This window comes from Vanacampus margaritifer, chromosome 16, assembly GCF_051991255.1.
Source record: "Vanacampus margaritifer isolate UIUO_Vmar chromosome 16, RoL_Vmar_1.0, whole genome shotgun sequence".
Classification (NCBI taxonomy): domain Eukaryota; kingdom Metazoa; phylum Chordata; class Actinopteri; order Syngnathiformes; family Syngnathidae; genus Vanacampus; species Vanacampus margaritifer.
Genome location: NC_135447.1, coordinates 14,376,058 through 14,399,841, shown reverse-complemented (window position 1 = coordinate 14,399,841; position 23,784 = coordinate 14,376,058). Strand labels below are relative to the sequence as shown.

Below are 23,784 nucleotides of genomic sequence, written 5' to 3'. Positions count from 1 at the left end.
ATACCAATAATGAAAATATAGGAGAATTGCAGAAACAGTTAATGGGAGGAAAGGGCAGCTTTCTTCTGCTGTGGCAAATGGGATTTACAGAGTGGATCAGAGGGAAATCAAGATCCAAGCAATGGCCTCTTGGGCTCCCACCCAGACATCAATATCTGGGAGGGCTAGTCTTTATAGCATGTGCGCATTAGTGTATGTGTGTCTGTGTGTGCGCGCTGAACAGTCCTTGCTGGGGAACAGGAATGCTATGTTCTAGCTATTGATTTCATTATGCTCCAAGGCTTTTCTCTGAGCAAAACAGGGTTTAATCAGTCTTCCTTTAAGAACCAGTCCACAATATTGCACAACCAGGGCCACAATCTATACGTAGAAATGAGGCCCTGGATGTTCACTATTTGCTTAACCTTGCACCTTGAGTAAGATGATGTGGCGAATGTGGGTCTTTAACATAATGCAACTCCAAGGCTGCATATGCTTATATGAATCGCATCAACTTTTTTTTTTTTTTTTTTTTAATCGCTCTTTTTTTTTTTTTTTTTAATCGCTCTATATCACGTCATTTTGTTCTTTACCATAATATGTTGTAGATAACACATTGTTCTGATTAATATTGTGTTTGTGGAATATGAGTTAAGCAGCAAAATCCATCGTTTTTTTTATCCATTTCAGGGGGCAGCCATTTTGCCATTTGCCGTCAACTGAAAATGACATCACAGTTGCTCAGGGCTCAGGTAACGACCAATGCAGAATGCTGTCTTTAGACTAGTGGGGGTACATACAACATATTATTGTAAATACATTTTGGGTGTTGAGTTCTCCTTTAATCCAGTCTTCTAACATAGCTGTAGCCCAGTCAATTTCCTGAGTTTGTTGCTCAGTTGTGTTAATCTAAAAAAAAAAACTGTTACCTTGTTTTATTCTGTAGGTAATTGTATATGTAAAAACGACCACTTGTCTCTGGCACACTTTTGTATGCGCCAACAAGCACCAAAGCTTCAGAGTAATGAGTCTTAAGCCTGGTTCACAAGGCAAGATTTTAAAATTGTCGGCCAATTTCCAAACTTTGAGAGACACCAAACGTGAAGAAAAAGAATTACAGAAGGAACAGTTTTGAACGTACCGTGTGTGGTGTGCAGTCACACTGCACAATCAACACACCACACACGAGCCAAGTTCATTCGTGAATGTGACGGGAAGTCTCGCAAAACCTCTCGAGATTAAACGTGACTTCCGAGTCAACAAACATGCAGGACCAGTCGCGATATTTCCTGGTTTTAAGCCAAAAAAGCAGCATAAAAAGAAAAGGCGTTGTTTAAAGGAGTGTAAAAGGGGTAGATGCCACGGACTTCCGACTTTCACACATCAGCGTCGTTTTTCGCCACTGCTGGCCGCGTTCCAACACTCGCACCGCCACTCCTGCGCCCACCAACCGCGCGCTCCTGCCCCATCGGAATTTCTCAACTCTCTGAAATGCTTTGAACTGAGACAGACACACTACACACTCACTCGTCGACTGAAACGAAAGAACTGGGACACAAACAGGAAACAGAAACAAAACTGATGTGTGAAAAAAAAAATTAAGTCCCGCCTCCTCCGTGGCATATACCCCATTGGCTCTGGGTGGCAAGGCATCGCTTGTCCTCTGTGCTGGCGGCGCAGGTTCGCGTCCCACCCAGAGACCACGTTTATTTGTGTAGCATGTGTATGCGTGTATAATTTTTTTTATTTTTATTTTTAAAGGAGTGTAATAGCGCAAGCACAGACTTTCTGCTGCGTCACGACTGTTTTGATTTTGGATTCCCATTCAGTTCAAACCATTTTTACTGAAGCAACCCCCTTCGCTCCTGGCTATTTTACTGGATTTTGACTGATTATGCAAGGCCCACAGAATATTGTGTTCTATTGCTATTGCTATAAAAGAATCATTATATCATTATCATACCAAAAGAAAGATTAGAGTCTCGTCTTTCATCAGAAAAAAAGTATATTTCTATCTGTTTCCGTTTTGCAGCAATTAGCATTAAAATATAGCTAAAATTCATCAATATTCACATTCCTGGTGAAAACACTGGCCAAAATTTTTTGTAGCAACATGGCCCTGGCTGATCTCTTATACTCTGCTGCCACCTTCTGGCCATTTTTGTTGTAATAACGAACATTGCTTTGAGCCCCCTCTTCATGTCAGAAGCTGCATCAAAGCCATCTGTATGCTCTTGCATTAAAAAAAAAAGTGTGAATACATTTTTGGGAGTGAAGGACAAAATAAATAAAAAATTGTTTACACGTTTTTGGGTTTCAATGAGGTAAGTGTTACATTGTAGATCAAAAAGTCATAATCTTACATCACACTGAATATTGCTATCGTAAACATTAGGGTTATGAATTGTCTAGTACCTGGCGATTCGATCCGTAGCACGATTCATTGGTCACGATTTGATTCAATACCGATTAATCCCAATATGAATCTTTAATTTGATGATTGGGATTTTTTTAAACTCAAATTTAGAAAATACTAATTATTAAACTTGTACATGTACACTGTAAGATTTGTATGAAAATTTATTTATTTATCTGAAACTTCAGGCTTATAACTGAGCCACTGTATTTAACAAACAGGTTGGAGTCTGTTTCATGCTTGAACAGCATTGAAATGAAATATTAAGGCTTAATGTTCCATTAATATAAGATTCTTCCATGCTTAACGTGTGAACCCTAACCAAGACGTTTTGTTTAATATTTCCATAAAAAAATGACGTTTAAACATTGATTTGGCCGCATATCGAATCGATTCGAGAATTGCACGCTGTAAGATCGAGATATATTGCCGAATCAAATTTTGTTTAACACCCCTAGTAAACATACTGTACATACTGTACATATGAGAATTGTTGAATAACTTGTCATGTTACATTAGTATGTAAACAAACAATGAAATGGTCAATATTTTGGCACATCTAAAGAGACAGCAGTTAATATTTGACAGATCTCTACAGAGAGACAGCAGGTACTTATCTCAGACTGCAGCTTTTATGATTTGTGCGGGAACTCGTCAGAATTATGACTTTATTCTAATAAAATTACAACTTCTCTTTCTTGAAACTATATGATTATGATTATTCCTGTAAGAGCTTTTTCCATTAATCCCCCCCCCCCCCCGGAGCTTTAATGATAATGAACTGCTGAGGATATTGTTTAACAAGGTGAATGAACACTGTATGACTTTCACCAAGAAAGCAGCAGCATTTACATGCTGTGGGTCTAATATATTAAATGTGTCCTGACCATTTTTATTTTTATACTAAGGAGGTCTTCTTGAGCCGGTCAGTGAGTATGTTTTTAGTAGCCGATTTTTAATTATGATCTAGATATAAATATCAGCAAAACACCTACAAGGTAGTTGTGTTCTTTGGTAACCCTCCACTTCAAGGTGCCTTTGAACTTAATTTGGGTGGGCTCCACTCGACAGAAGAACACATTTGAGGTTTAATGAGGTTCATTGAGTCAGATTCTGTGTTATGTTCAGGCTACAGTCAGCAAAGCCTGGAGCACACGCACACATACACATGCACACATACAGCCTCTCCCGTTCAATAACAGGTGGCCCTTGTCTGGCAGGGGCAGCACTGAGGATTGCTGTATGTTTAAAATAGGAAGGAGGCAGAGGCCAGATCAAATAGGAAAAACTAACTTAAGGGAAACTGGACAGGCAAACCAATTGGTGCTCCTCTGGGCTCAACTTACAATAAAGATTTTTGGACAGCTTCCTGTTACAATAGACAGGCAGTGAAAGCGGATGAGGAAACCAGTTATTTTTAGCGCTGTATTCCTTGAGATGATGATAGTATTTTTCTACCTCTCTTGGTTCCTGCCCTCTTGTCCGCCCCTGTCAAAGTGAGCATGGATGAAGAGGTTTCTCTTCTGACCTTCCATGAAGGTTCGACAAAGCTACAATTTTTTTCAATGCAACAAATGACCGTTGCATCAATTTGAACGTCTGCAATTTGACCTGTCACCTCTAAAAGTGCACAAGTAGTGCTGGCGAGAGCCCAGACAAGTAAAAGACTATGATTTGAGAAAAATTAACACACGTCTACAGGTTTTTTTTTTGTTTGTTACCAGCATCATCTTCTTAGCTGTTAAAATTTTATACATTAAATAGTACAGGTCATTTCATAACACTCTTCTGGGGGTTAGAAACAATAACAGATCATGGTTTAAGTCAACCTTAAACATTTCTTGACAATAATATGTTATATGCGACCTCACTAGTCTAAACATGATTTACAGATTAATATTACATTTGTGGAATATGAGTTTAAGTAGCACAAAGGAACTTTTCAACCTTAACTCTTTGACTGCCAAAAACGTTAAATAACGTTTAGTAAAATCCTATGGAGGAGTGCCAAAGACGTTAAAAGACGTTTTTTTTTTCAAAACAGAGGTGAAACTAACCATTTTCTATTGTTGATTACTGAAAAACGGAATAAGGTAGAAACAAACTTTTTTTTCTGATGAAAGATGAGAGTCCAATCATTTCATTTCATGTGTGTTTCCATAGTCCAAACAGATAATTTTCTGTGGACCTTGAAAGATCAGTCAAAAATGCTTAAATCGGCTGGCACCCACGGCATCCCTTTTCTGAAAACGTCTGGCAGTCAAAGTAATAAAATATTTTCATAACTCTTTCTGATGAAACATCAACTTAAAACTAGTTTAATGGTACCGTTGCCATGGCCTGAGGGTGTCGGTATTATTTTTAATGGCACTAAACAACTTTGAGGAGGATGGTAGGAACACTGTCACACGAAAAACTACAAATGTGCTGATTGCTTTATGGCATGTCACTTCTCTCTTTACCCATTCGTTACAAAGACGGAAGTCAATTTGAATGCCGTAAGCTAAAAAATTACGCAATGCGCTTGTCCTCACGAGAAACGTGGTCTTCCTTCAAGTGTAATGTTACCAACTTTGTCCATATGGCGGGCCATAATCATCGTAAACTGAAAGTTCCTTAGTGTTGCTTTAAGCAGCAAAATCTAGCAGTTTTTGTCAATATCAGAAGGCGACCATTTTCAACCCTAACCCTAACCTCCTCAAAATTGCATTAAATTAATGGCAATTTTCTATTGTTCTATTTTTTTTATTTCTAGTTCCTGATCATACAATGGCCATGACAGTACCGATACCTTGACATTAAGGCTGTGGTGGTGATACCTGGTATCGGTACTCGCCCATCCCTAATTCTTGAGACTTTCATTAGGGACCTTAAAAGTACTCATGTTGGAGGAACATTGTTTTTGATATAACATGATGGTGATTTTCAGGTTTTTCAATGTTGCATCTGTTGTGTAATAAGACCTAATCGTTCAATTAAAGTTATGTTTTACTGCACAGAAAGATACAACTGGTTGCTATGGTAATAAGTTGCAATAGTGGTTCAGAGTTAATCTGTTCAGCAATTAGCTAATTGCACAAGAAAAGAGGAAAACAAAATAAATTCGATGTGGCTGTGCATTTTATGTTTTTTTCTGATGCTCTTTGCTGGAGCAACTGAACGAAAGGAAAAAAGTTCAGGACATTTTAACAAAGAGGACAAATACATCCATTAGTTCCAGCGATCCCTCAAGCCTTACCTTATGTTTCTTGCCTGGCTCTCGCTCCCCGCCTGCCTTATCCTTTTTGTTGGAAAATGTGAATTTCACATCTCCTTCCTCAAAGGCATAGGGGTCCACCTCAGGCTCGTGATCTCCATCAGTGATGGCAGCAACCAGGTACTGGCTTTTCCTGGCGCGATACATCTGAACGCGCTCATCAGAGACCTTCAGTGGGAATTTAGATGTGGACATCACCCTGGGGGGGAAGAAAAAAATGCTGGGACTAAAAAGTAATAAATACAGATCAGAGAAAGACACCAGATCATGCATATTTATCGCTAATGTCAATTTCAAAAAGCTTTATTGTCAACTGTGCACCAAGAATAAAGGTTGAATTTGATTAGTGACTGAATAAAAAAATATATCAATGTTTGCTAAAGTGCTGTGCCACTGCGTGATAGTCCTTGTCAGCACCGCTTTGTGTTTATCAGCAGTAAATGCAATGGCAGCGATTGCAAACAACTCTGACAGCTGTCTTGGAGCAGCAGTGGCTGCATGGTGTTTGTTGTCAGACGACTACATTTCAAACAGATTAACGAGAACATGGCGACGCCACCGTGGACTGTTCATATCATTACAGACACATTGATCACTTGTCACTGTGAGATGGCTCATCAGAATCTCCTATGTGACTGTGGCCTGATTGTTCTTCTCATGCAAGCATAGGTTAGGCCGCTGTCAGCCTCCACACAAGCCACCTCTCAACTGTATTAGCCCACACGTATGTCCTCTCGTCATGCTTGTCCTGTTCTGATGTGAGGTGATGGAATGCAGCGGCCTGGGCCACAGATTAGCCATCATTCAGGGCCATAGCCGGGAGGATTATAGCTCACCAGAATAGCCCGTCCAAGCGTTTGGCCCATCGGGATTGCAGAAGTCCACTGATAATTTCCACTATGGCCACCCCCTCAGGTTGTTGGTCCCAAGTGCTATTTCTCAAACTCGACAGACACCCCTTGCTCTCTTCCATCCGCCCTGCCTCACCTATTACAGCTTCTTCAGGGTAAGTCCCTTACCCAAAGGCACGCAATATCATAGCCATAGCGTTGACTCCATTATAACAGCAGTTCATCTTTATCTAACCCGACTGTTGCTCTTGCTCTCTCCTAGCTTTGGTGTCTGGCTGCGTGTGAGAATCAATGAGTATTGCCAACCGTGCACATCGTTGATGTATGATGTCAAAAGGGCACAGAGCAAGAGATTAACATGCTGTGTACGGCTAAGCGCTACACTGAACATGCTGAAGCTGAGGAATGAGGGGGGAGACAGCAAATGGCTTAAGGCTTTAATGTATGGTGTGTGGCTGTTTGGGATGGAGAGGACAATCAATTAAACAGTAATTTCCCCATCTCTGGAAATTTTGATTAATCTCAAATGTGTTGATTAAATGGAGTGCATTACTTGGCTGCAACCAAAATAGGTGCTGTTGAAACTTGTTACACCTACAGTGGTAACTTTTTACGAGTTTAATTTGTTCCGTGACCAAAACTGTACTTCAATTTAGTCATATAACAAATCAAAAATTCACATTGAAATGAAATGAAATGCCATTTATCTGTTCCAAACCCCCCAAAACACCACCATTTTTCTAGTCTACGTTTGACAAAGAACAATATCATAAAATTATTTTGTAAAAATATTATATAGTATATTGTACAATATTGTATAAAAATGTAATAAAACAAATGGTTCAAGAAAAAATATCATTATTGCACAATGGTATAAGCAACTATTTTTGTATACAGTGGACCTCCACATAATGAGGATTCATCTATCGCAGATTTCTTTCTATATTTTTGTATTTCTTTATTATTGTTATTGATTTATTTTAGCATGGAAAATTGCAATAATGGAAGTTAAATTTTTGGGGGGTTTAAAAAAAAAATGCTCCCAAATATGCATTTTGATGGGTGTCAATTCTGCATGGATTTTCACTATTCGCGCGCTGGCCCGTTCCATGATTAATGTAGTTGGTCAACGTAGCCGTTGCCTGTCCTGCTGTCTGCACCCTGACTGAATGGACCTCCCAGATTAGAAAGGTCTGCCATTAATAGTGGGGGTCCAAGTCCATGTACCATCATCAGGTGGTGTGACCTTCTGAATGATGGTGTTACATGGTGTTACATGGTGGGTTATTACTGTATGTGCTTGAGCGTCTGAAGGTGAGTTTTGGCCTAAAGAGCCGCTTGCCAGATGTTCAAATGTTTTTATTTGTGTTTTACTGCTAACTGTATTTTCCCATTCAATAAATGGCTGAAAGTACATTGGGAACTTTGGCTCTTGTTTTTGTTTTCTTCACTCTTCTCAAACTGTGACGTATCTGAGGCTCGCCATTAAAATTTTGTCTCGCAACACAAAGGAGAAAAAAAATTGATCAAGCGGCAAAAAGTAACTTAAAAAAAATACTTGTAAATTGGTAACTTGTAAGTCAAGGTACCACTGTAGTACAAAAATAGAAAACACAAAATAAGATACGGGAGGTAGAGCAAGATTTAAAAAAGAAATTTAAAAAAGTCAATTGCTCATCCTTTGTGGCTGAGAAAGCACTGATTATTGATTACTACTTACTCGGTCACAGACACAAGGTTGTCCTGTGAGGTTAGACCATCTTCCCTAAACTTTTCCCCCGGCAGCTGTGGTGTGGGCAGCTCTGCTTCTTTCCTGCGGGATAGGTTGAATAACCTCCATGGTGAGTGAGTGCTGTCATCTTCTAGTTGGACCCCTGTGCCAGTATACACAGTGGGTTCGGGAGGTTCTGAATAACCAGAGACTGAAGAGTGAGGGTGGTGGGAGGAGAAGTGCTGGGTCAGACCCTCTGGGCCTGCAGGCTCCTCGTTGCCACCCTTTGCTCCGCCCAGGCATGGCTCCAGAGGAGGCTGGTAAAAGTGTTGATTGTTGGGGGTGGAAGGGTTCTTCAAACCCTCACCGGGATCTTCACCACGCTCGCATGGGTGGGGGCTAAGTGGTGGAGGTTGGGGGGAGTTGGCAAGGTCTGACGGCCCCCCTGTGCTAACCACCCCACTGTTGAGCTGAGGTGTTTTTTGGATGGTTGACAAATCTGCCGAACGAATACTAGAGAATCTTCCTCCATCCTGACTCCTCATTGCAAGTCTTTGGCCGGCCGTTGCCTCAGTCTCCATCGAGGTGTCTTCGTTGGTCGGGTTGCGATGATGGAAAGGTGTCTGGGGTCTTTTCTGCTGCTTGTCACTCTTGTCTGGCTTCTCTCCTCCAGCTTTGTGCTTGGTAGGAGTCTGAGATGCCTGGCCCACTGACTGAGCTTGGCCCACATTTCCGCCTGTTCGCTGCTTCACTGATTTATGTCTGGAGGAAAGGAGACGAACATGAAAATACGATGAGATTTTGATGCAATGGTGACACATACCAAAAGCGAGCGGAGAAGTGTACAAAGGCAGCAAATCGCCTGTCAAACCATGAATATCAACAAGAAAGGTTTTTGCATGTTTTAAATGCACAAATGTCTTTCACGTCACCCTACACATTTCCTAGCAAATATAAATGACTATAATCTGTAAAATTTATGTAAAATAAATTAACAAGACCTGTCGAAAAGGATTCTGAATGTCAATTACTTGAAAATGTTCACTGAAACACTTAGAAGAAGGTTTTCATCTAAAACAAGGGAAAAGAAAATTAAACTTGTAAATAAACAGGACTTCAAAATTCTATGTTGTTAAAATGCTGGGTAGATGCTGATCTCAGAGACAGTCCAATCCTATGGAGGACCAAAACTGCCAAAATTGAAAAATAAATACATAAATGAATACATAAATAAATAATAGACTAAAAGTGAAAATAAAAACGGAAATACAATATAATTCAAAAATTAAATACAAAAAAAATTTCAAATGGAAATAGAAACAACAAAAATATATATCCATAAATATAAAAAGTAAAAAGTAAATAATAATTTCAAAAGACGAGATTCAAAACATAAAATTATTAAAAAAAAAATGATGTCAAAATAAATACAACAATAAATATATAAATAGGTATCAATCAATAAATAAAAACATTCTGCTCTCATATTTAATTATTTCATGCTGCAGACGCTTTGTCAGGTCAAAATGTTATTCCAATAAGGGGGCGGTTCTACGCGTGACTTGGTATTTTTTGTTGTCAAGTGTCTTAAGTGTGTTTGGGTTGGGGTTCGCTGTTGCAAACTACCTAGAGTGAGCGGGTCGGCGAACAAGGAAATCTCGCCAGCTTGCATGGAGAGCTCCAGCAATGGATGACTATCTTGTCCACTGTCACCACAACTTGCCAGTGGACAAGATAGTCGTCCATTGCTGGAGCTCTCCATGCAATCCGGCGAGACTTCCTTGTTCGCTGACCCACTCACTCAACCATTGAAAGGCAATTTGCAACAGCGGAATCCAACCTCAGGTATGCTTAGGACCGCCCCATCATTTGAATAACATTTCGTCTTGACAGAGCGTGTGCAGCATGAAATAAATAAATGTGAGAGCAGAGCATTTTTCTTTATTGATTGATATTTAATTTTTCTATCCATTTTTATTTTCACTTTTAGTCATTATTTTTCACTTATAGTTATTTATTCATGTATTTATTTTAAATTTTGGCAGTTTTGGTCCTCCAGCTCTGTTTTCAAAAGCAGCCTAGAAAAGCCTACATTAACAGCCCTGAGCACTGATGCTGGCCCGACCGACCTGTCCACCAGTACAAATTTTGTAAATTAAATCAGCATGTTCTTGCTTTTTTAATATCTAATAAACAACATTTTGAGTTTTATCCATTAAATTGATCAATCATCTTCCCCTTTTTATCTCCACTGTGCATTCTATCGCCCTCAGTCACTGACAAAGTGTCTGCTATGTAGCCACTGAATCTACACACTTCACTATTTCTACCACAGGTAGGCCTATATACTGTATAAAATGATAAACTTACTTAAGTATTGTTTTAAAACAGGGCTAGTGCCCATTCTGGCAGGGCCGGCACCCAAAAAGTCTTAAGAAAAGGTGGAAGAAAGATTTCCCGCATAGACACGTGCCATTTTAGGAGCCTGCTGACTCGTTGGAAATTCAAAGCACAAGCTCGTCTGACTACAATATAAATGGTTATTTTTGACAAACATAACTAGTTTGACAGGATATATGATCTCATAGGTGTGCCCAGGTGGCTATATAATGCAGAAAAAAAGCCTGATTGGTTGGTCATGGAGAGCCATTTACCTCGAACAGCTGCAGTATGACCTCACAGAAGGCTCCACAAAATCCCAAGTTCCCATTCTCTCTGCTCGGTCCTCCTTACAGGTACCATTGGTTACAGCTGAGTACTTCCGCCTGTGGACAAGCAAATGAACACTAACATGAATGACAACAAAAGGTTTACTTATATAGGCAATTAATCTTAGTTTTATTGATATGCTCATACTGTAAATGTTCAGCACTGGCATTGTATTATTTGATTTGATTATTACTGGCATTATACAATGGTAAATGTAGTTTGCTGCTGAGACTGACTTTATAACCCTGCTTGGAGCAATAGTTTTTTGGGTGACGCGCTAATAATAGCTAACTACTGCTGACGTTTTGTGCTTGCACAGGGGGCAACAGAACCCTTGGTGCTCCCAATGTGTCAGACTCACTGATAGTGAATAATTCACAAGACCATAGGACAACATTGCAATATATCTTGTTTTAATACTGGTATAGCATCAGGGCCTGTGCAGGTGAAGAATTAGGTTTATTTCCCACTTTATTGATTTGTTTCATTTATTTTGGAAACCCACAAGATTTTTTGGGGGGGGGACACTAAACTACAAAATACTCACATAAATGTGGGCCATTGATTGCAAGCAAGATGTGTTCATTAGTACACACACAAAAGGAGTTTTCTTAACAAATTTGTTAAAGAATATTTTGCGCAAATAAGTAGACCCCGAAAAAATACTGACAACTTGTTAATTCCAGTTCTAGCAGACATGTTGCTATCCATAAAGGTCATGGAGGTCATAGAAAATACTAGATATAGTTGTTTTTGTTGTGGGATGCATTATTTTTTTGCAAGTTAATTTGATTAAACTGAAGATTTTGTAATCTATGCATTCTATTATCTATCTTACTTTTTCATGTTGTGAGTTTAGCACATTCTACAGAAAACATTTTGTCAAAATTTGGAAAATTGTTCTTATGTTCATTGAGATATTGCATAAAATCTTTACATTTTTCGAAGGGGGTGTACTCTACGGAAGAGGATTAGGGCCAGTGAAGGGGGGGGGGGAAGGTTGGCAGTATTCTGACTTTATTCTCAGAATTCTGACTTTAAAGTGAGAACTCTCACTTGCTGAGTACTGTATGTATTAAGAATGGGTGAGTACCGATACCAGATATCATATTGGACTAATATCCAGCTTTATTTCAAGGTACTCGTGACCCTTGTGGCCGTTTTAAGATCAGGAACTAGAAATTAGAAGAATAAGGAATTGCCATTTCTTTCATGCAATTTGAAGGAAGTATAGTACATTGGTATTATAGGTATTCCGTTAAAATTAACTGTCATTGTATTTAATTTAAAAAAAAATTGGGGGGGGGGGGGGGGATGCTATGTATCAAAAGTACTCGTGGTATAGGTACTTGGCATCGGTGACTACTCAAGTTGAGTTATCGTACTGGTCTGGGGAAAAAAGTGTTATCAGACATCCCTGTATACCTTTATTGTTGGTGTCTGATCAAAACCTTGTACCTCCAAAATCGTCACTTTTCAGGAGACATCCAAAAGAGCATGTTAGTTCAACCACTAACACTTAAGATAGGTCAATGATTTGCAAAAATTGACACCCACACGTGTGGACTGACTAAACTAACTCCAGTTCTCTGCTGCCGCAATAACTGAAAAGTTGAACCTTTTTCATTGTGGCACAAAAAGGGATATTCTCATTTAGAATAAGGAAAGAAGCACCTCTGCACCTCCTATTGAGTACTAATGACTGTACTTTGCATTCAGTAGCGATGGTTCAATACTGCATTTTGGACAGCAACAAGGGCATTACACATGTACTGACCTCAACTTGTGTGTTACAGAAATTAATTATTTTACAATAAACATCTTTTGCATTTAATAATTATGAAACCAGCTTTGGGGTTGTCGTTTGCTTACAAAGACAAACGGAAATCTTACTTGTTCTGGGCTCGGTTGATATTGCACTCCTGCCAGACACGCTCCACAACTTGACTGGCAAGCTGTTGAGGAATCTTGCCTCCATGGTGGCTTGATCTGTCCACACTGAACGTGTCACATGAAGAAGGCATCTTCAACCACTTCTGGGCAGTTTGAGAGTCCACTACGGAGAGAAAGATCCAGCGCTAAGCAAACCACTTGAGTCATTGAATGATTACGGTTAATTCCAAGACAAGATCCCATTAATAAAGTGAAGTATCGTGCGTTGCAAGTGCTTTTCTTTTTTGACTACCTGTGTGCACCTCTTCAGGCGATGTGGGAGGGGTGAGGGTCACCAATGACATGGCAGGCTCTCGCTGGGATGCAGGCACTTGGTGACCACCCGAATAGACGGCAGTACATTGGGAGGACCCCACGGGGGCCACAAAAGGGATGTCTGACTGGGGAACGAGCACTAGGCAGGCTGGGTACACCATTCGCACACCACCTACACAAACACATACATTTATACAGAGAAAGTCTTATAAAGACTCAATAAAAAACAAATATGGTTAAAGAGGAAGTCAACCCAAAATACATTTCTTGACAATAATATGTTCTATGCAGCCCAAGTAGTCTAAATACGATATTCTCGTTAATATTGCTTTAGTGCATTTTATTAAATTTTTTGGTAGGGGGGTGTTTTGTTTTATTTTCATTTTGGTTAAAACTTTTATATACACATTTTGTTTACTGATACTTTATACTACTATATGTTTTTTTAATAAGTTGTAAAAATATAAACAATAAAAACTTGAATTATACATTTAAAAAAATATATTGCGTTAGTGGAATATGAGTTAAACAGCAAAATCCAGCAGTTTTTATGAACTTCAGAAGGCGGCCATTTTGCCACTTGATGTCGAGTGAAAATGAGATCACAGTTGCTCAGGTCTCAGGTAATAACCAATCACAGCTCAGCTTCAGAAAACGGGTGAGCTGTGATTGGTCGTTGCCTGAGCCCTAAGCAACTGTGATGTCATCTTCAGTCGACAGCAAGTGGCAAAGTTGCCGGCCTCTGGCATGGAAAAAAACGACTGCATTTTGTTTCATAACTCATATTCCACAAATTAATCAGAAAGTCATCTTTGGACTAGAAAAAGTGCAATTTCTGCAGAAATTGCGTGGGAATGCTTAAAGCTGAATGTTAATAAAAGCTCAATGCATGTGGAATGCTTATAAAACGCTTATAAAGTAAATTGAAAGATAAGTTACGTGATAATGACTAATTATTAATTGCAGTTGGATGATGAATAAAAAAAAGAAATAAAAAAAAGAAAACTGCATTACTGCTAAGGAGCTTCAAGTGGGAATCGATCCCCGCGACCTCCTGGTTACTGGACAATGCACTTCACCAGAGCGCTGGTAATGATCATCAGTTGTATGTATGGAAGTGGGCATGGAAAGTGGTACTTTGAAAAAGTTCAATGTCAGTCCCATTGAAAATGATTGGGGAAAAGTTTTCATTTACCGTTGTGCGAATACTGTAAGATAGGGGTGATAAAAAAATGTTTTTTAAAAATTGGCACTATATTGCAATATTACAGTGCGCAATTCTCGAATTGATTCGATATGCGGCCAAATCGCTGTTTAAACATACATTTTTGATGGAAATATTCAACAAAACGTCTTATTTAGGGGTAGGGTTCACACGTTAAGCATGGAAGAATGTTATATTAATGGAACATTAAGCCTTAAAATTTTATTTCAGTGCTGTTCAAACATGAAACAGACTGCAACCTGTTGGTTAACTACAGTGGCTCAGTTATAAGCCTGGAGTTTCAGATAAATAAATACATTTTCATACAAATCTTAAAGTGTACGTGTACAACAAGTTTACTGATTAGGATTTTCTAAATTTGAGTTTTAAAAAATTTGCAATAAACAATTTATAGATTTGTATCAGGATTAATCGAATCGAATCATGACCTATGAATCATGATACGGATCGAATCGCCAGGTACTACGCAATTCACACCCCTAATACCCAGGATGGCGTGAATTTTTGAAGTTGAAATTTGAACGGTGTAAATTGGAAGAATTATGTGGGAGTTATTGCATGGCAAAATAGTGTGGAGGATAAAAATAACAACAACAGAAAGCATTTCCACAACTAGTGAGGTCACATGTTAAAGGTTGACTTCCCCCCCCTTTAATGAGTAACATGATGCAAATAAAAATAAAATAAAATAAACTGACCAACAAGGACCTCTACGGAGGCCAGAGAATCATCTTCCCAATCCATATCTTCCATCTTGTCCTCTAACACACCATCCTTGGCACCAGGACTGATGGGATAAAACTGGTTCCATTCCTCAATCAGCTTCTGCGTGGGTGGGTCGGACATCTTGAACGACTGGCCGGTCAGAGTCCCATTCAGCCCAAAAGGGCTCAGGATGACTATTGAGAACATTTGGGAGGACAGAAGGACACACAGGACACTGTTAGCTAGTAAGGGCGGTGGGGGGTGTGACCACATTAAGACAACATCAATCTGCCATAACCCATCACAGCTCCACCTTTAGAGCTCAGCTAATCATAAATTTCTTCCCTTTGTTGCTTTTGCTTACAGCTTGACTCCACATTGATCTGCAAAATACTAATCTTTTATCCTACTACTACTACTTATCCTATTATTTTTCTAAATGTCTTATTTGCCCTTTTTCTTGCTTATCCTGAACTTAATACCTTTTATTACTTTCCTTTATTCAATATTTTCAGCCCCATCTTCGCTCTTACAATTTAATCCTTTATATCCTCATAATGTTTCTTTTCTTTCCCCTTTCTTTATGCTTTGGTTTCCTCATCATTCTGTCATCTCCGGCCTATTCAGGAGCATGGTGACCTTTCCATCGCAATGCTGGACTCAGGCAGTCCCGGCGGAGTTGCCAAATACTTACAGAGCAATCCAGACGTCAATTATTGGCAAGCGGCAGCCTCTCAGAGGCCATAAACAGAGGCTTATAAAAAGGGCCATTCCTCGACAAACACACTTCGCTGCACAGACATATGGAGTCACAAAGAGCCCATCAGTCTGCTTATAGAACAGACCTTCATCCATCAGGAAATGGAGATACCACTATAAACGAACATGCATAATGCATACATATACGCATGAAAACCATATGAATTTCAACGCGCGCGTGCGTGCGTATGCACCACCCCCCACCCCCACCCATATTGGCTTGTTATGCATCTACTCTCTCTGCATCTATCATACGTTGTAAGTGACGAAGGGTTATCTAAATGCTTCGACTGGCTGGGTGGGTGTGTGAGTGAGCATTTGTTAATGTCCCTCTTTTTTTCATCAGGAGACTAGATGGCCTCCAGCCCCAAGTATTGATCCCCTCACTGGACCGTCGAGAGATTCAAGGATGCCAAAACTGGCTGGAGATGAAAAGACAAATTAGGATAAGGAAGAATTGTCCTTTCAAATCTTTTGGCACAGATGTTCTTCTGAAAGAAACTGTTTTGCTGGTGTGTGAGCTCCCTTTTTCATATCTGACAGTTTAATTATTGGGGGAAACGGAAACTGTAACATTCAAGTCTATCATCTTGAGGTGAGTCAGAAAGGTGACTGGCAGCTGGTGTTGGAACTTGGAAGATAAGTAACAAGGTAGGAGAGGAGAAACACTTTTGCCAGACTACGAAAACAGATCCAGACACCTTTCTATGGACCCAGACCAATTAGCTATATTGTTTTTCAAAATTATTGTAACTTAATTACCATATCTATCATTAATTCTTTTTTTAAAAAATTTACTCTGGCCTACTTTTCTGGTGATTACGGTAACACATTAAAAGTACCGTCAGCAGGAAATGTAGTGCAACCACAAGCATGGTAACTCCTCACACGACAACTCAGCACGTCAATTCTTTCATTCAGATCAGAGTTTCAAGTGGAGCAAATGGGTGTGCGTATGCGTACGTGTGTGCGTGAGACAGACAAGCTGTGAGAGACAGAAGCCTCAAAAAACAAGAAAATCCTTGCCTGTGTACCCTACCTCTCACCCAATTTTAGCTGGGATTGGCCTCATTTCACCTGTGAGGGCAAGCAGTAGGTCAAGTGGGTAGAGCCTAACTGCATTCACATAGATACAACTTGGGATGAGCGAGTACCGATACCCAGCCTTATTTCAAGGTATCACAACGGAGACTGACACGGTCTTTTTACAATCAGGAACTTATAAATAATTAATAATAATCAGGAAATTATAATAATTGAAAATTGCAATTTTAAGAAAAAAATGCTATATTGATGTGTATATATGGGGCTGGCTTTCTTTAAAAACTTCTGTCATTGTTATTTTCGTAAATTTTATGCATCAAAATTACTAGTGGTATCGGTACTCAGTATCGGCGACTACTCAAGAGTTGAGTACTTGCGCTGGTGTCAGTCTGACAAAACTTAGTATTCATTAGTGTTGTTCCGATAATGTTTTTTGGGGTTGTTGTTTTATTTTTCAACATGAAAAAGTTGCTCTGCCATTGGTTCAGAGCATTCAAGGGCCAATCGGATATCTTAGCTCGGCATGCAGAGAACACATCACACATCAGTGAATATCATGACGCAAGCTCCTATATTAGCGTAGGAAATAATGGTATCGCCGTGTTACTCTAAGTACTTGCTGATGCAGATACCACTGTTTTAATGCAGTATCGGGGCCTCTCTCGATACCGGTATCGGAACAACACTCATATTCATCATCACTATATAAAACTGCTCTCAATGACAAGGCATGCTATAATAATAATATGATCTGGACTTTTGCTTGAAAAGACGTTTATGGACTGGACCGCTTTGAATATTAATTAACCTACAGTGTATTCATAGCAGTCGTCATTCTGTCAAATTTGTTGAAAGCTATTGAGACTTTTGAAGGTAAAGCATAAAACATCTTGCCTCCCTTTCCGAAATGCCCTGCAGCTTAACATTTCACACCAGCTGACAGCAAAGTCAGCAGATATGACCTGTAACATTGAAGAAACACAAGGTCAGGTTTCTGTTACTACACAACAAAATGCAGCTCGGGTTGATCGCATTAAACCTTGATTGAATCCAAGCACTTACATTTCTCTGCATGTTTTCTCCACACAAGGCTAGAAGATTTGGAGCTAGTCATGGAAACAAGATGAAATTCAGCACAATAATGGAGATGGTTAACCATATACCCCTCAGTGCATCTGCACTTTGAGTGCATCTCTGGCTCCCTGAAGACATGTCAAATGTTCTCAGATCAGTGTAATGGGCTGAGAGTTCATTCCATTCACTCTGCGCCCTTTTATGGGGTCACATCCTGGAGAGATCTGCTTTGTCGAACAGTAAACCGAGCTAGGCAGAGGTGAGGGGACAAAGAGGGGGAGGAAGTGAGGACAGAGTGAAGATGGATGGATGGAGGTGGATGGAAGTCACTTCAAGCTTAGCTAGCTTGTAAGAGAGGCACTACAGCAGTGAAACACAGCTGGGTGTCGAATAATCACGCACTATGCATCTATTATAAATAATAAGCCCCAAATTACTGGCAAAATTGTTAAATTCTGAATGGCTCTTGACAGAATGAAAAAATGAAGAGATTAAAAAGAAAAAACCCTACTCACTATTTTCATTATAACTTTATGATGCATATTTAATACGTTGATATAATGTCACAAATTTGAAGTTTGCCAGAATGCTCTAAGACCACAAGAGTAGCCTGCAGGCCAGTTCTAAAAATAACTGACCAGTGATGGGACATTGCAATTTCTTGATGTCTTAGAAATGTACAAGCAATCATTTGAAAATGTAAACACTTACCGAGATTTATAGAAATAAGAAGTTGCATACTGATATTTATTTTTTCCTACCTTGTTAAATTAATATTGAGAATTGTGAGAAATCATTAACATGTCACTGTCATCACATAGATGGAGATTAATTATTAACAATTAACAAAGGCAATGTGAACAAATCTGCTTTTTGAGAAATGTGTGTCCAACTGATAGCCCTTCAAGTTAATTAATTAATACCCAAGAAGTAGCTTTCCATTAAAAACAAAAAAGATTGAGGACCCATACGCTAGATTATTCCAGCTGCTACCCAGATCCTAGACAATGGTTTCATATTTAGTTCCCGCAAAACTGATTGATATCTTTTAACTCATATTAAAGCCACTTGTCCACTAAAAGATACCTGTCAACAAATACTTTCACTTCAACAGTCCGAATAATTTTGGGTCTATTGGTAAATCTGCATCCTTTGAGCTCATAATAAGAGTACTCCTCACAATCTTATTAAAGTGCTTAATGGTGATTGCAGTTCATCCAATTTTTTTTTTTTAATTCCAATATAGCAACAGGAAAAAACTGTCAAGGCAGCAATCACAGAAGCAGACGGAGTAATTTAATTGAAGCAATGAGTTCTCACAGTGGACATGGATGTGGTATGTGTTTATGTGAGAAACTGACATTTATTTATAGACTAATAAAATGACATCATTAACGACCTGCTAGTTGGTGAATGGACAATTGTATAATCGTGTTAAAGGAATCCCTGTGGGTGAGTGAGGCTATCAGTTTTGCTAAGTGATTACAGCTAATGTCACAAGTCTCTGCAGCATGTCTTAAAAAAAAAAAAGACAAGCAACCTCACAGTAAATGGTTTATTGTAACCTTCTATCTAGAGGGGCTATCTTAAAATTACAGCTGCGGATAGAAAAGGAGCACAATGCAATTACACTGTAGTGGCAGCATAAAGATTAGATGAATGGATCACATTTTTATAACTGATGAGAAGCTATAAGGCCATTTCTTCATGCAGAGTTGTAGATATCTGACAACCTATTCAAAAGGGGCAGCAACCTTCATTTCATTGCAGATTTTAACACGGGTATAACACGAGTGCCATGTTTACTTTATATAAAGATCTTTTTCACTTTAAATCTGCTGCAGGATTTTTACCCACGAACAGTGGAGTGCAGCAGAATGTTTTTGTTTTGTCGTTCAAAGAGTCTTACCTACTGTCTGCTATCGATGTGAGATGAATGAGTGTGCAACTTTGTGACGGTATTGTTTGGAAGGCAAACCATTTCCTTCCAAGTTTATATCATTATTACATTAGCATTTTATGAGAGTGGAAATGCACATTGATGACGGCTTTGGGATTGCATAACGTTTGCTTGGGGATTGATATACGATATATGAATACCATTATAGGCACAGATGTTTTACAACTAAACAAGGTTGTAATTCATCTGTAATGAATGACAGTTGGTAGAACAAGTGTGTACATTATCGCACTGCACACAGCACCCTTCAATCAAATATGATACAGTGATGATGGATATGGAGCATTTAATGCTTAAATATACACTAGAAGAGACAGATTGGAAGACACACTCCTTTCAACACGCTTTAATACTCCTTTTTCACGTCCTTGGGCAACAAGTTATTTTGTGCTAAGTGGCATCTAGCCCTAGAATATATATCTGATTAGATTTGTCATGTAAATTAGATTAATACCAGTAATTCATGTTCTTTCAGAAGTAAAGAGACTTTCACTTCTGACATATCCAGAGATGGCAAAATCCCTGCCATAGTTTGGCTTCAGCCACAGGTGCTTTTACTCAACTGGCAGGTAAACGAGTGCTTCCCTGCCTGTTGAGTAGAAGCACCTAGCACAAAAGAGCTATGACATACTGTAATTGAATCTGGTGCGCAAATGAATGTTTTCAATACTCTTGCGTACTGTCGCACCGCTTATGTGCAACCTTGATTATCCACCATCCATATTGAAGCAATTATCTTGCATACAAAAGTGTCATAACACTAGTGCAAATTGTTTTGGCAATTGCAATTAAGCCTCGGCTATTCCAATTTTGGAACAAATAATATTATAGTGGAGGATATTGTGGTTTATCAGATTTTCACTATGTGCATACAATGTCCGCAACCAAGTTATTTTTCTTTTTTAACTGTAATCCTCGGCTCTACCCACCTTGGAAGGGGTTGGATGCCTGCTGAGCCAGAGTGAGATGCTCCTCGGTCAGATGGTAAACAGGCTGGTGCTGGTTGATCTCAACGCTGGTACATACGTTGCTCTCGCCATGCAAAAAGAAGGTGAAGGCGCAAGATAGGTGCTCACTATAAGGAAGACAGAGAGACAAAATGAGGCTTCTTGGATGCGTTATTGAAATACAATAAATAACAAATACGTGAGAAGCGGAAATGGGAAAATTGGAAAATTCAACATTATGATCTTGTTCAAAAATATACAAGAATGGTACAAAAATATAAAGTCTGAACTAAAAAAAAAGCCTTTAATTAAAAAACAATCAACATTTATTTTTGCGTCTGAGTGAGAGGGGCATTTGATTAAAAACAAAATCAGGAGCACTTTTATTTAAAAGATGAAGAGGCAGAAAGCAAAGAGAAAGCAACCAGTGTGCTCATCCTTTAGTGATACCTCATGTACCTGTCATGAATTACAATTTGGTTGGATTTGTCTTACATCCCGACAGACTATTATGACAAAACGGCACACTAAAAGTAGAAGCCATTTTAGGTAATACAGAACAATAGTACTCCCATCAGAAATGTGAAGATGACATGGCAAGATGTTGGGATTCCTAAAATAAAACTCAAATGTGTTCAAGGCCTTGCTTACAACCAAATGTGCCATTGTTGCAGTGTGTCATTCGTCAAACAAAAGGACAATCCCCAACTAACTCTGTCTTTTCGACAATGAGCTCAGCTACAAGCCTACTTTCTCGCTCATACACAGCAGCTCTACTTACGACAATGCCTGCCTGTGCCAGTCTGACCTCAACGGCTCACAACAAAAGTGACACGAAGAAAAATCGGAAAAGAGTGAGGCAGTTGGAAATACAACGGGGACGGAGGAAAACGTTGGCCATTGTCCGCATGGTTTTCCTCTGTCTTTCAGCCCCATCTTGTCTGACATACAAATACATGCAGTTAAGAGAAAACGCAAGTGACGGATGGCCAACTGAAAGTGAACACGGTGCGCTTGGAAGTGGATCAAAGAGGGTTGCTTCCTTGGAGGATTTGATTAAGCAAATATCAGTCTTCTCCCTCTGACTCTCACACTCGCACACCTACTCTGCAGAGGATTAAGAAAAGGAGCAGATAGGCAGGCGGCAGGCGCCGCAATGAAGATGGAGCGAGAGCACTTCAAATAAGATAATACCGACTACATAGTAGCGAGTTGCCCTAAGCTGGTGGCCATGGAGACTCACATTCAATCTTATAATCACTTTCCTTGGAAAAATGTAGGGATGCTCATTAGTGAATGCATGATATTCATATTCTATGTGTATTCCCTCGCTATAGCCGGATGCAAGAAGGCTATTAAAGGTGAGTTACAGACTTGTGCACCAACTGCGGACTATTACAACAACTAAATCTACTGAAAGAGCACAAACAAACAAAAATGATCAAAGGAAAGATAGCTTTGGGAAGATAGCAAGAACTGTATTCTGTAGTAACATTATTGTATCCCATTGTACATCTGGATTTTCTCCTTAATTTCCAATATACTTATTACTTAAGACTCAAACAACCAAAGAGTAGTCACTCTATTGGGTGGAGTAAATTGGTCAATTACAATTTCATAAACTCTCACAAGCAGTGCCAGCATAATTTCTTGCCCCCATGTTAAGATGTCGGTTCCATTTGTGAAATGAATATGTCCCTACATTTAGACCACCACCTTAACATGCCATAACCCAATAGTCTGTCGCAGTCTCCAGAATTTTAATTTGCTGTTTCTATATTTTTGTCCATAGTGAGATTCTAATCTTTGGCCCTTGGGTCCCAAAGTCCTTAAGGACTACATGCACCAGGTCCGGCAAAGTACTTTCAATCACGCCAGTGATCAGAAAATAAGTTCCATTTAACTAGAGTTGATCTATTAACAACAGCAGGAAAATGAACGGATTTGTAAATGGAAAAATTAGTAAATGGAATTTAAAAGTATCCTCACATCAAGTGAAAGTGAGCTTCAACCTTTTTCCTAAATTCCCCATTCCTTTGAGTGCATTTCATACACTGAATACAAAGGAGGAGGTTTGTTGCTACTCAGCACAGAAAATTTGGAGCAGGCATTTTAGCAAGAATCATTGTACTGCTAAAGGTTTTCTTCCCAACGGTTGTTCCCTGAATGGTTAATTTTTTCCTTTCTGACAGCCGAATCCCGCCTTCATCTGAACACAAATATTCGCCTAAGCTCGAAACGCAGCAGTCACAGTGCATGACATGGAAACCTAGATTAGTTTACGCTCTTTAGGGTGCCCTTCCATTATAATCCAAAATTTCGCACTTTTTTTTTTTTTTGCATAGCATGTCAAAACGAGTCTGTAACGTGGTTTAAGGTTGGCGATTTATCATTTGCATACAATAGCCTTTGAAAGGCAAAAGCGTGCAGAAATGAGTGGAGATGAATTTGGCGCCGTTGTGATTTAGGATCGTGGCTTATTCAAGTACGTGCCCACTTTGTCGTTCCTTGATTTTCACTCAACTCGGGAAAATGACGACTGCGACAACACGCAGCATCTAAAACTTTGCATCAGCAGCCAATCTCAGTGAAGGTGAGGAATCAACTGCTTGAATTTGTTTTAGAGAAAAATGTCATTGTGTACCCAGAGGATGGTGTTCCCTGAGTCCGTGGTCATAAAGAAAAAGGTGGAAGCTAATTTTGTTCTTATAGCGACTTGATCCAGTGCAAAAAGACAGACATAAAACCACCATTTTATGAATGTTAAAAGCCTTCCTTTATGGCAATTAAAGCGTTCATGTTTTTCAGTCTATTCATTTTCCCGCTGTTGAGAATGCAGCAGAAAGTTAACTGGAATCTAATTTACCCATTACTGGCAAGATCAGAAGTATGCCACGGACCTGGTGTAAGTCCATTGACTGAATAACTGCTGCCTTAGAA

At 39.3% G+C, this 23,784-nt stretch overlaps 1 protein-coding gene across 4 annotated transcripts in view; it reads right to left on the bottom strand.

The window, feature by feature from the left end:
- The window catches only part of med13a (mediator complex subunit 13a), a 113,962-nt gene that overhangs the window by 27,779 nt on the left and 62,399 nt on the right, over nt 1-23,784 (bottom strand). For all 4 annotated transcript variants that reach the window (XM_077546572.1, XM_077546573.1, XM_077546575.1 and 1 more), the window contains 7 exons: nt 20,827-20,972; nt 15,054-15,254; nt 13,108-13,302; nt 12,816-12,978; nt 10,868-10,978; nt 8,223-8,975; nt 5,634-5,850 (listed from right to left, as the gene is read on the bottom strand). In XM_077546572.1, coding sequence (XP_077402698.1) covers nt 5,634-5,850; nt 8,223-8,975; nt 10,868-10,978; nt 12,816-12,978; nt 13,108-13,302; nt 15,054-15,254; nt 20,827-20,972 — 1,786 coding nt within the window. The remainder of the gene's footprint in view (nt 1-5,633; nt 5,851-8,222; nt 8,976-10,867; nt 10,979-12,815; nt 12,979-13,107; nt 13,303-15,053; nt 15,255-20,826; nt 20,973-23,784) is intronic.